The sequence below is a fragment of the Martes martes genome (assembly GCF_963455335.1).
Source record: "Martes martes genome assembly, chromosome: 3".
NCBI classification, from domain to species: Eukaryota; Metazoa; Chordata; class Mammalia; order Carnivora; family Mustelidae; genus Martes; species Martes martes.
In genome coordinates this window covers 122,584,767-122,598,844 of record NC_137890.1, presented here as the reverse complement: position 1 = coordinate 122,598,844, position 14,078 = coordinate 122,584,767, and the positions used below count along the sequence as shown (strand labels likewise).

General features: G+C 33.8%; 1 protein-coding gene across 1 annotated transcript in view; it reads right to left on the bottom strand.

The window, feature by feature from the left end:
* The window catches only part of CCDC141 (coiled-coil domain containing 141), a 199,882-nt gene that overhangs the window by 133,943 nt on the left and 51,861 nt on the right, over positions 1–14,078 (bottom strand). Inside the window, exons 3-4 of the mRNA XM_080799858.1 lie at positions 5,232–5,423; positions 1,517–1,625 (exon numbers count right to left, since the gene is read on the bottom strand). Of these exons, the coding sequence (XP_080655984.1) occupies positions 1,517–1,625; positions 5,232–5,423 (301 nt within the window). The remainder of the gene's footprint in view (positions 1–1,516; positions 1,626–5,231; positions 5,424–14,078) is intronic.

The window sequence follows — 14,078 nt, the reverse complement described above, 5'->3', positions numbered from 1 at the left end:
GCTTTCCCAGCAATTTATTCCATCAGTTGATCATACAAAATGATATATTTTTCCTTAAGAGTAAACTGTCTACGTAGAATATCATGAACTTCGAGAAATACAAAATCTCTATGGTATGTTTATTTTAAAGATCATATTTTTGCATACATAAAATCCTACTTTCTGACATAATGCCTTATGATGTGTGGCAAGTAGGTATTTAATAAATTTTTATTATTTGTTTTGATTGTCATCATATATAAGAAAGTTTATATTAAAGAGGATTTTATACTGATACCTATATAGTTTTCCATACTCAAGCATAAATTACAAATTCAAGATGAATAAATGAGGGATGTCCATAACTTGAGTGAATTTATAGCTTGCTAAGCCATCTTTCCGAAAGAGTAATTTTTTAAAAATATCAAAGTCATAGTCTTGGCACTGAGATCATGGATGATATTTCTTCCTAAAACATTTTTAAATATTCCAAATGTTCCTCAGTGGGATGGGGTTTCCTAAACTCATTCAATAGGCACTTTAAAATATACACAAAGTAGAGAAAATGGTATAATGGACTCCAATGAACCTATATCTTAACCACATTTAAAATATACATTTAAGAACAAGGAAGTAACAATATGATTGTTCCCGAGGGGAAGCTTCTTAGGTATTATGTTCATTTTAAAAAGACATTGGAAAACTGGAGGGTTCAGTTGTGATCCTTCAGAGCTTAGAATCAATTTTTATCTCCTTAATGTCCCTGTAGTGCCTTGTTTATTGCTCCAGTTTATGTCATTGTATTGTGTCTTACATTGGAATTAAATACAATTAACACTCAATAAACATACTTTGGGTTGGATGCTAGTTTACCTCATGAGATTCAGATATATACAAATCCCTGCTCTCCAGAGTCTCACAATCTGGTAACAGAGACAAATATGGAAATGAAATGTTACTATGTAGTATGCTGGGTGGTGTAACAGAGACCCACAGGTAACCCGCCAATAAATGTGTACGTGCCCCAACCAAACTATAGGCTTCCTGAAGAAAAAGTCCACTAACAATCCCCCTTTTTTTAAATAGCTCTAATAGTGAAAGAGGATTTTCCTTGTCTAGAGCTTTTATTTAAAGCCTGATCTTCCTGACTCTGAGAAGGAACATTCACTGAATTCAACCATTTATTCAACCAAGAAATATTTCCTGAGGATCCACCATGTGCCAACACTGTGCTAGATGCTGAGGATACAAGGAAGAACAAGGCAGAAACGGCCCCTGACCTCAGGAGCTAAAACCTAGCAAACTGAATAACTGAATCTCTGGAGGCAGTTCCATGAACATCCCCTCAGAATCATTTACAACTATGCCTTTTTTGAAGCAGATGACCAAAAATAAAGCTTTATTTAAACTTTCTTGGAACAATTTGAGGTATAAACAGATAAATTTAAAATACATTGTTACCCATGAGCATTCTCACACGAACATGAAGGTTATAAAACCTCTAAAAGTTTATGGGAGGAATAAACATATTTCTTGCCTTTGGTATGATGTTTGTGAAGCTGAAGAAGTGATTTTAAGGACTCGGCACTCTCAAACTCCTGGGTGTTCTGGAGGAAATCTTCAGCTTGGTCTATTTTAATAGCAAACTACAACACAAATACAAGGGAAAGACATTTGAAAAAATAAAAATCAATGTGCCATTTTGGGTGATTTGTAGATGTTTTTCAGTAATTCATGACCTAGCTGGCTGTATATGTGTTTATGTGTTTATATGATGATGTATGTGTTTGTGTGAGTGTGTGGGGGCTGAGGGTGTTTGTATGAGGTTCTGTGTTTACATATGGTCAATTTACAAAGTGCCAAAGAAATTTCTTCTCCTTCCTTTATATTCCTTTCATACATGGATATATGTCAAATATGCTGAAATAATTGTATTTGTTTACTGATAAGTGTCTATTGAAATTTTCAACTAAAATTACTGTGTCTATGTAACAAAGCAACCACTTCCAACATATCAAGCAGTTTGTCAAAGAATACACAGAAAGCTTGCTAAAAACAAACAACAAAAGCCTAAGAAGTAATGTCTAATCCCATTTCTTATACAAAACAAGAGAGTGATCTGAAAAGAAACACACCAAAGGATTATCTTTATGAGAAGGAATGAGATTAAGGATGGGGGGTGAACTTTTAACAAATCTATAATTTGTAATTTTGTTTGCATTTTTATCAATGATCTTATGCACTCTTTATATAAAAATGAGATTAGATACAGCAAGAATGAAAAATGGAAGATTTTTCCTCTGTTTCAAAAAAGAGAGAGCAATTTTGTATCCTAAATGGTGAGGAATATGACCCATCTCTCTGTTTCTCCTTCAAGGAAATATGAAGGAGAGGTATTTGAAGTGATGATGAAATTCTCAGGGGAATAATCTTAGAAACAAATTTTAGAAGAGGGAAAAACATATTTGGTTCTTCCAGTACAGTACATCCATGGTAGTAGACATAGTCTACATAGTCTAGCTACACAACAACTGTTCTGTTTCAGTACTCAGATTCAAAAGTTTAATCAATAATCTTAATCAATATGTTTACCTTTGTATCAGGTATTGAATAAACTCATAAAAGTAAAGTATCAGTAAGAAAGACACAAAAGTTTACCACATGCTTATCTTTTTTTTCAAGTTTTCTCCAAACCATCATCTATGAATTCAGTGATTTTTTAATACTTTTATTAACTATTATTAACAATATCTACTATATTTTGATTATCACAATAACCACATAAAATCTAGTTATAAATGGCATGGAATGATGAGAAAGAGACTAATGAGCATGTCCTCTTTGAAAATATGGAGAAGGCCCCCACAACCATGTTAGAACAATCTGGTGGATATTAGTCACTGTCACTTAGGGACAGTGTTCCTAAATTGCTGCATGGTGTCTAATAAGAGAATAATCTGTCTGATGGTTAAGTCTGTAGGTCTAAAACAGTCCTTTAGTAATTATCAACCATGCTATAAGAAGTCATTTCATATTTTTATGGAACTGCATGCATCATAGTTCAATAAGGGAACCCTATAAACACATCATTTGCATCTCTAATTCATTCCATTTCTGATAGCTTATTTTAAGGGTATTCTTTAAAGAGAAGTTGCAAAACAAACAAACAAACAACAACAACAACAAAAACCCAACCCTAGAAGGTGATTTAGCTTTTCTCTGTACAACATTATAAAAAGTTCTAGAGTCACTGTATAACATATAACATATTTCAACTGTTATTTGAAATTCAAATAAATAAATAAGCAAGGAATGTGTACTCAGAAAAGTTTTCCCTAAAGTTCTGTTAACTTTTATCTTACAGATATTTTCTATCACCCACTTTTCTTTTTGCATCTTGCACTGGACAGAAGTGGCAATGGTTGGACTCATCTTTTTTTAATATTATTATTAATCAGTTATTCAAATAGTTTGGCAACACAAGGAGCAGGAAAATAGTTTGCCTTCAGCTTATTACTAAGTGACCCAAAAAATTGGAAGCAGGAAAATATAAGAAACAATATCTTTTTACTAAAAATCAGAGTGGTGGGCTGAATTAATGCTACTACCCCATGAGAAACAAGTATTGGGGCTAATGATTGAAGAAAGTTAATTTCTTCTGCTCAAATGAGTTGAATTTCAAGGGAAGTTGACATCTATACCCCATTTACTAAGATGGAATGATTCAGATGTATCTACAATTTGACCCTGTAGGAGCATTTCATCTGGTTCCTTCTCAGGAAAGAAAACTACATATGAAACTTTTCCCCAAGATGATCTATAAAATGAATTGTAGTTGGGCTTCTGTATTCAAACTGCGGAAAACAAACTTATAGGTTACAATAAGGTTTTTGCTCCTTCTTTTTACTTTTAAACGAGTTTATGATTCATGAGATTGTCTACCCCAATTTTTATGTTCTATTACTAATCTTCCTTCCTTCATTATTTTGAATTTAAGACCTGAATTTTGAGTTTGGAAATGTCATATTTTTCAAAGCTAGTGCTTTATCATAATGAAGCAGTGCTCTCACATCCAAATGAATGTACTGCCACTTGACAGAAAAGTTAAAAGTGAAATTTCCAGTAAGTGCCTTATACCAAATACAACAGCTCTTTTGATAATGTTCTTTGAGTCTCACATTTTGAAATTGGGAACTGCAAAAACGTCTCAGAATTCAAGAAAAGTCACAGGAGGAAATGACCTTCTTAGGTCCAGGACTTTTCTTTCCTTAAATGTTTAATGAGTACAAACTATGAATCCAACTGTATGCCTTTGGAAAGTATTCTATAAAATGCTATGCTTACAAGTCAAATATTCTATGGAATATTCTGCAGTTGCCTTTTCATAAAAAGCATAAGTTCTATCCTCCACCTTTAAGTCAACAAGAACACTTTAGAACAACATTTCCTAATAATCATAAAATCGGGGATAATTGTTTGATTTAGTAACTATATTACCATCTCCTAAAGAAAGAAAGAAATTATAGTGACTTATGGATAATTGTTTCTATTTTTACTTAATATTTTATTTAATTTTAATTAGCTGTATTTAGGGTTTTCTTTTTTTTTTAATTTTTTATTTCTTTTCAGAGTAACAGTATTCATTGTATTTGCACCACACCCAGTGCTCCATGCAATCCATGCCCTCCCTAATACCCACCACCTGGTTCCCCCAACCTCCCACCCCCCGCCCCTTCAAAACCCTCAGGTTGTTTTTCAGAGTCCATAGCCTCTCATGGTTCACCTCCCCTTCCAATTTCCCTCAACTCCCTTCTCCTCTCCATCTCCCCTTGTCCTCCATGTTTGTACTTAGGGTTTTTTTAAAAAAATATTTTATTTATTTATTTGAGATAGAGAAAGCATAAGCAGGGAGAAGAGGCAGAGGGAGAAGCAGACTCTCCACTGAGCAGGGAGTCCAACGACACTGGATTCTATCCCAGGATCCCAGGATCAGGACCTGAATCTAAGTTAGACACTAAACAGACTGAGCCACACAGGTGTCCACTTAGGGTTTTGTTTGTTTGTTTTTTGAAAGGCTACATCTAAAACATTAACAATTTAATGTTTTCGCAATTAAAAATTAAATGTATTATATATAACTTGGTCATTCTACCATTTTAAAAACTGACTGCAATGTCTATTTGTGGAAAATAACATTTTCAGAAGTGCTATCTATTTGCTCTAATGTGAAAGTAGTTTTTTTAAACACAAACCTCTAAGGCATTTTCAAAAAATTCCGAAGTCAACCTGAGGAGCTCCCTTCTTCTTTCAAGCATAGAGACAAGGGCTGCCCATGCTTCACCCAAGGTGTTGGCCATGGCATCATAGACCTGACTCCGATCCTTGTTCTCTTCAGCTGTCTTGTCTGCCTCCTGCAAGAGTTCCCATACCTGATCTTCCAAAGCCTACATGCAGGGAAGGAAAAAGTGTCATTCAATGTAAGAACCTGGAATCATATTTAAAACATTTGGCTATTTTAAATTGCATGTGGTTTAAGAAGGTTTAGAAAGAATTTATAAACAAAAACTACAATGCAAGCAGATAGATCAAATAGAAGGGAACAAAGGAAATTGCAATAATCTAGAAAGCATGTCTGGGGGCTAAAGGCACTCACATTTAAATACTGTTCAAACACTGTAGAGATTTATCAAAGGTACACATTTATATTTCCAGAGGTCCAGAATATTATATTGACCTCACATGTCAACAAAATGGAAAATTAATTGGAACACATCCAGAAGAGAGTGATAAAGAAAAAAAAATTATGAGAAATGAAGCTAGTAAAACTCACTTTATTCTAAATAATTATTGTTGCTAATATGCTTGTGAAGCTTAATATAAATGCCAAAAATAAGTTCTTAAAAGAGAATATTCATAATGTAAAAATTTGAGTTTCTAGAACACAGAAGAAAACACAGAAGATAAAGGAGACTGTGTGTTTATGTAATTGTTTCATTTAGGGATAGGAGGAGGATCTCACAGATCCTGTTTCATTCTTAAAGCTGGCACCAAAATAATGGGAAAAGCTTTAAAAATATGTAATAGATTAAAAATAATATGAATAAATTCTAAAATATCAGCAGAAAAGGGGACTAAAATGTAATAATGCAAAATAAAACAAAGAAAACAAAAGACATAAAGAGCATATTTATCAGTATACAAACAAAAAAAATACATAATGATAGGAATATGATTAAATACCAGTTAACACCAAAAAAGTGGATGGACTAGCTTTCTCAATTAAAACACAAATATTTTTTAAAAATTAAAAAATTAAAAATTAATAAATAAATAAATAAGGGGGTGCCTAGGTGGCTCAATGGGTTAAGCCTCTGCCTTTGGCTTGGGTCATGATCTCGGGGTCCTGGGATGGAGCCCCGCATCGGGCTTTCTGCTCAGCGGGGAGTCTGCTTCCCCTTCTCTCTGCCTGCCTCTCTGCCAACTTGTGATCTCTCTCTGTCACATAAAAAAATATATATATATATTATCAGGTTAAGCTTTAAAAAAAAAGTCAATTAATTTATGTGTTTGCTAGAGACATTCCTAAAGACATAACTTTTGAAAATAAAAAGATGTGATATATCAGGCAAAGACAAACAAAATAAAAGAAGGACTAACAACATTAATGGCAGACAAAATAGGACTGTAAACAAAAAAATTGGGATTTAAAATGGCATTTTATTTTGATAAATGGTACAATCTACAGTAGATATAAGGTACTCATGAGTCTATACTTATGGCATCAAAATATTTAAAATAAATATATCTAGTCACAACGTAATAGGTAGAAATAATAAGAAGTCCAGGTAATAAAACAGATCTCTTAGAAATTTTAAGATAATACTTTAAAGAATAATTCTTAGATCAAATGGAGAATAAAAACTACTATGGCAGGCTGTTTTGAGAAAATAATGAGGCTATTATGCTTAATGACCTAAGATATCTAGCTAACTTTGGGTTCATATAAAATTCACAGCATTGAACAACTTTGTTTTTAAAGAAAAAAATAATTAAGCATTAAAGTCTAAATTGTAGAAAAAGAATAATAACATAAGCACAAAATTATGCATTAATAAATCAGAGAAAAATATAAGAATTAATTAAAAAGAAGTTGGTTCATTGGAAAGCCAAATGAAAGATAAAAATATCTAACAGATGTACATAAAAATAGCAGAATGGATGGCCCCAGTGTTTTATCCCTCTACAAAAACATTGAAAAAGCAAGCAAAAACTGTCTTAATCAACATTATTGGAACCCTGGAAAGTAGTCAAAGGTTTATAGCAGCTGGGTGGCACAGTTAATTTAGCATCCAACTCTTGGTTTCAGCTCAGGTCTGATTTTAGGATAGTGAGATTCAGCCCCTCATTGGGATCTGTGCTCAGTATGGAGTCTGCTGGGGGTTTCTCTCTCCCCCTCCCCATCCCTCTCTAAAATAAATAAATAAATAAAAGCTTAAAAAGAAAATGGTTTACAGCAACCAAGTGAACACTGACACCAAAAAGGCAACTTAAAAATGGTAAGAAATTTTTGAGACCTTTTTTGCTTGCCCTTACCCACCTGCTGGGTTCAGCAGAAAGTATCAGAGTGGAACAAAAAACAAGACTATATGTCATCTACAAGAAACCCACTTACAATATACAGTGTAGAGAGATTAAAAGTAAATGGATGGAGAAAATATACCATGAGAGTATTAATCTACAGAAAACTAGAGTCGCTATATTAATTTCAGAAAAGCAGATTTCAGAGCAAGAAATATTATAAGAGATTAAGATGGGCATTCCATAATGATAAAGGGATCAATCTCCTAGAAGATATTCTAGTGTTAAATGTATATGTGCCTAAAAACAGAGAATCAAAATATGTCAGGCAAAAACTGGTAGAACTGTAAGGACAAATAGACAATTCTACTATTATTGTTGGAGCCTTCAATACCTCTATCACTAATTGACATACCTAGCAGATAGAAAATTATTAAGGATACAGTTTAATTGAATAACACCATCAATCAACCAGATATAATTACATATATTATAAGTATATATGGATATAGACTACTATACCCAACAACAGCTGAATACACAGTCTTCTCAAGATAACATGGAACATTCATCAAGTTGATGCATGAAAAAAAAATTAAATTAAAAAAAAGAAAAAAGAGAAAAGAAAGAGATTATTTAAAAAGATTAACCATATCCTGGGTCATCAAACATATCTGAACAAGTTTAAAAGAATAGAAGTCAAAGTATGCTTTCATACCTAATAGAACTGAGGTAGAAATCAATAACAGAAAGAAAGTTGGAAAATTCCAAAACACTAGTAGTTTAAACAACACACTTTGAAATAACACCTAGGTCAAATAAAAAGTCTTGAAAAAATTTAAAAACATCTCTAATTATATAAAAATAAAATACAACCTCTCAAAATTTGTGGGATGCAGCAAAAGCAGTGCTGAGAAGAAAATTTATAGCACTGAATACATATATATGAAAAGAAGAAAGATCTAAAATCAATACTCTGAGCTTCTATCCTAGAAAACTCGAGGAAAAAAAAGAGTAAATTAAATATAAGATAAGCAGGATAAAAAAGTAATAAAAATTAGAACAAAAATTAATGAAATCAATAGAGAAAATCGATGAAATCAAAATCTGGTTCTAAAATCAATAAAATTGTTAAACTTCTAGCCATAATAAACAAGAAAAAAGAGAGAAAAAACAAATTACTAACAACAGAAATGAAAGAGGGGTCATAACTACAATACTATAAACATTAAAAGGATAACAAAAGAATATTAAAACTTTGATAACTTAGATCAAATAGACAAATTCCTTGAAAGACATAATCTACCAAAACTTACACAAGGAGAAATAGATAAATAAACTGAATCAATAATTTGTAACCTTTTTAAAAAATTATTTATTCACTTGAGAGAGAAACAGAGAGATCACAAGCAGGCAAAAGTCAGAGAGAGAAGACTCTCTGCTGAGATAAGAGCCCAATGCAGGGATTGAGGCAGGGCTCTATTGCAGGACCTGGAGATCATGACTTGAGCTGAAGGCAGATACTTAACCATCTGAGCCACCCAGGTGTCCCAATAATTTATAACCTTTTAAACAAGAAGGCATTAGTCTCAATGGTTCCACTGGTGAATTCTACTAAAATTTAAAGAAGAAGTTAGACTAGGGCTAATAAATTCAGTAAGGTTGCAGTACACAAAATTAATACACAACACACAAAATGTGTTTATTTTATACACCAGAAATAAAAAATCTAAATAGGAAATTAAGAAAATAATTCCATTATAATATCATCCAAAAGAATAAAATATCTAGGAATAAGTTTAACCAAGGAGGTAAAAGACTTCTATACAGAGAACAAAAACAAAATTATCACTAAAAAAAATTAAAGGCCTAGGTACGCCTGGGTGGCTCAGTGGGTTAAAGCCTCTGCCTTTGGCTCGGGTCACGATCTCAGGGTCCTGGGATCAAGCCCCGCATTGAGCTCTCTGCTCAGCGAGGAGCCTGCTTCCTCCTCTCTCTCTCTGCCTGCCTCTCTGCCTACTTGTGATCTTTGTCTGTCAAAAAAATAAATAAAATCTTTTTAAAAAAATTAAAGACCTAAATAAATGAAAAGACATCCCATGTTCATTGATTAGAAGACTTAATGTTATTAAAATTACAATACCACTCAAAGCTAACTATAGATTCAACAGATTCAATGTAATCACTATCAAAAATCCAATAGCCTTTTTTTTTTGCAGAAATCAAAAAGCTATTCTTCAAATTCATATTTAATTGTAAGATCCCTATAGCCAAAACAATCTTGAAAAAGGAGAACAAAGCTGAAGGATTTCAAAACTTAATACAAAGTGACAGTAATCAAAACAGAGCTATACTGTCATAAAGATGTACATATAGATAGATCAATGGACTAGAATTGAGAGTTTAGAAATATATATACCCATATATCTATGGACAATTGATTTCCATTACAGAGCTATACTGTCATAAAGATGTACATATAGATAGATCAATGGACTAGAATTGAGAGTTTAGAAATATATATACCCATATATCTATGGACAATTGATTTCCAACAATGGAGCCACAACCATTCAATGAGGTAAAAACAGTTCCTTTAATAAATAATACTGAAAGCACTGGATATCCATAATTTTTTTAAGATTATTTATTTATTTATTTGACAGACAGAGATCACAAGTAGGCAGAGAAGCAGGCAGAAAGAGAGAGGAGGAAGCAGGCTCCCCACTGAGCAGAGAGCCTGATGCGGGGCTCGATCCCAGGACCCCGGGATCATGACCTGAGCCGAAGGCAGAAGCTTTAACCCACTGAACCACCCAGGCGCCCCTGGATATCCATAATTTTAAGAATGAAATTGGACCCTTAACTTACACTACATAAAAAATTAAAATGGATCAATGATTTAAATGTAAGAGCTAAAACTATAAAATTCTGAGAAGAAAACAGGGGTAAATCTTCCTCATTTTGAATTTAACAGTGTTTTCTTAGATATGACCCTGGAAGCATAAGCAACAACAACAACAAAAAGAGAAATTGGACTGCTTCAAAATTAAGAACTTTTAGGTATCAAGGACATTATCAAAGAAGTGAAAAGAAAACTTATAGAATGGAAGAAAATATATGATAATCATTTCTCTAAAAGGGTCAGGTATACAGAATAAAGAATTCTTCCAACAATTAATGAAAAATACCTCAACATCATTAGTCATTAGGAAAATGCAAACCAAAACCACAATGAGATGACACTTCACACCCACTAGAATGACCACAAATGTTTTTAACAAACAGAAAATGGTAAGTGTACACAAATGTGTGGAGAAATTGGAATCCTCATACATTCCTGGTAGGAATGTAAAATAGTCCAGTTAGAAAACATGTAGGCAGATAGATAGTAGGGAGGCTTGGGAGGTAAGAATAAGAAGTCACTGCTTAATGGGTATGGGGTTTCATTTTAGTGTGATGGAAATATTTCAGAACTAGATAGAGATAGAATTCTGAATGTAGTAAATGGCACTGAATTGTACACTTTAAAACAATTAATTTTATATTCTATGAATTTCACCTCAATAAGAAAAAATTATAAAACTAACAGATTTAAAAGGGAACAAAATAACATAAAATTATATAATATTAAGATTAAGGGATATAACTGCATATAGTAAGTTTTGGATTTATTTTTAGGTATAAAAGGAATATTTTTGTTAATTAATGTCAAACTGGGATAAAATGGGAAGTTTCCTTATACAAATGTTAAGAAAACTGTCCTAAGAAAATCTTATCACTAATGCCCTCACCATCACTATCATTACTACCATCATCAAGGAATATATTGAATAATTTCTCAAGAAAGTATGTCCCCAACAGGTACCAATCCCAGAGATTTCGGGGGTGGGAGTGTTTTGTTTTGTTTTGTTTTTGTTTTTGTTTGGTCTTGTTTTATTTTAAGGCAAGGTCCCAGCTACCTTCAAGAAACAGAGACAGATATTCTATGCTGCTTAATCTTCATTAGACATAAGAAGCATTCTCATTCATTTTAAAATGTTAGCATGATTCAAATATTAAAACTTAATAAGATAGTACCAAAAATTATAGATCAATCTTACTTGTGATATTTTTGTAAATGCAATATAAGTAGATTAAATCCCGCAGTACATTAAAGTATAATAAACACACAATTATATGCGTTTGTTAAAACTCAACAAGGCTTGCACTTAAAAAAGAGTGAATTTTACTTTACATAAGTAATACCTCAATAAAATGGGCTTAAAAAAAATAATACACCATGACCAAGTAGGGTTTAGTCCAAAAGAGCAAGGATAGTTTAATATTTGTAAATTAAATTAGTAATATAATACTTCAATAAAAATAAGAGGAGGAGGAGGAAGATGGCAGAGGAGAAGGAGACCTAAATATGATCAGGTCCCAGGAGTTCAGGTAGATAGTTATCAAACTATTCTGAACAGCTACAAACTCAAGAGGAGATAGAAGAGAAGAGCAGCAACTCTAGGAACAGAAAACTGACCATTCTGTAGAAGGTAGGACGTGCGGAAAAGTGAATCCAAGGCAACATTCGGGAAGATAGACCGTGGTGGGAGGGGCTGGCTCCCAGCAAGTGATAGAGTAGCGCAGCATAAAAATAGAACTTTTAGAAGTCTGCTCCACTGAGGGACCTTGCTCCAGAGGCTAAGCAGGAGTGTAGGCCTTGTGGAGACACTGGGGTCACAGGACCCATAAGGTCACAAAAAGATCAGGGGTGTCTGAATGTGGCAGAGCTCCCAGGTATTGGAGCAGGGAAGCTGGCTACAGAGATGGAGCCAAGGAGAGGACTCTCACCTTGGGATTACCTTAAACTGTGACCCAAGGCACAGTCGGGTCTGCACTTGGAGCAGGGACTCCACAAGTGGCACATCTGGAGAGACCCGTTCCTTCCTCCTCTGTGAGGAGCATCATGGGAGCACATGGCAGGAATCTGCTGGGTTTGGAGACTCCAAACAGGGCCATGGGTAAGAGATAGAAATGCTCAGTTACAGGCTGGGTGACTTTGGAGTGTGGTCAGAGACTAGGGAGACAGGAGGGACTGACTGCTTTTCTCTGAGGATGCATTGAGGAGTGGGGCCCTGAGCTCTCAGCACCTCTAGGCTGGAGAGTGGGAGGCTGCCATCTTCATTCTACTCCTAAAAACTATATGGAAAGCGTTCAGGGAACAAAACCTCCTGAGACCAAAACCACATAGATTATTTAGCCTGGAGCCTGGCAAGGGTGGTGCAATTCCAACTCAGGCAAAGACATTTGAGAATCACTGCAACAGGCCCCTCCCCAAAAGATCAGCAGGAACAGCAAGCCAAGACAAAATACACCGATCAATGAGAACTGCGGAACTCCAGAGCTAGGGGAAAGCAACCCATAGAATTCATAGCTTTTTTCCCATGATCCTTTAGTCTTTCAAATTAATTTTTTTATTTCATTTTTTTCTTATTCTATTTTTTAAAAATTTTCCTCTTTCCTATTTTAACGTTTTTTAAACTATTCTATCTTATCAATACCTTTTTAAAAATCTTTTAAATTTTCATTGTTATAGTCATATTTTATCCCTTCATTGCATTTAACATTATTTCTTGTATACATATAGGTTGTTTTTTCTTTAAACTTTTGGGATACAACTTCTTCTAATAGATCAAAATACACCCTCATTCTAGTGTCTGGCTTTGTTCTAGTCTCCAGCCTGTCACATTCTTTCCTATTTTTCTTTTTTTTAACCAAATTCTTATCTTACCAATTCCTTTTTTAGAATCTTTTAAAATTTTCATATTTACAGTCATAGTCCATCCCTTCATCGTGTTTCCCCTTATTTTTGGGTATATATATATGTGTGTGTGTGTGTGTGTGTGTGTGTGTATTTCTCTTTCTTTAAAATTTTGGGCTGTGGTTTCTTCTAACAGACCAAAATACACCCAAAATCAAGTGTGTGGCTCTGTTCTATTCACCAGTGTGTATATATATATTTTTTTTTCTTTTTTCTCCCTTTCTTCTCCCTTCTGATTTGGTTTGTGTGTATTTTTCTGGGGTCATTGCTACCTTTTGGTATTTTATTCTCTGATTCATCTATTCTTACCTGGAAAAAATGACAAGGTGGAAAAACTCAGCACAAAAAAATGAACAAGAGGCAGTGCCAATGGCTAGGGACCTACTCAATATGGACATAAGTAATATGTCAGAGCTATAGTTCAGGATGATGATTATCAAGGTGCTAGCTGGGCTCGAAAAAACCATGGAAGATATTACAGAACCTCTTTCTGGAGAAATTAAACCCTTTCTGGAAAAACAAAAGAACTAAAATCTAACCAAATTGAAAATTTTAAAAAAAGGTATTAATGATGTGCAATCAAATATGGAGGCTCTTACTGCCAGGATAAATGAGGCAGAAGAGAGAAATAGTGATATAAAAGATCAAATGATGGAGAATAAAGAAGTTAAGCAAAAGAGAGACAAACAACTACTGGACCATGAGGGAAGAATCTGAG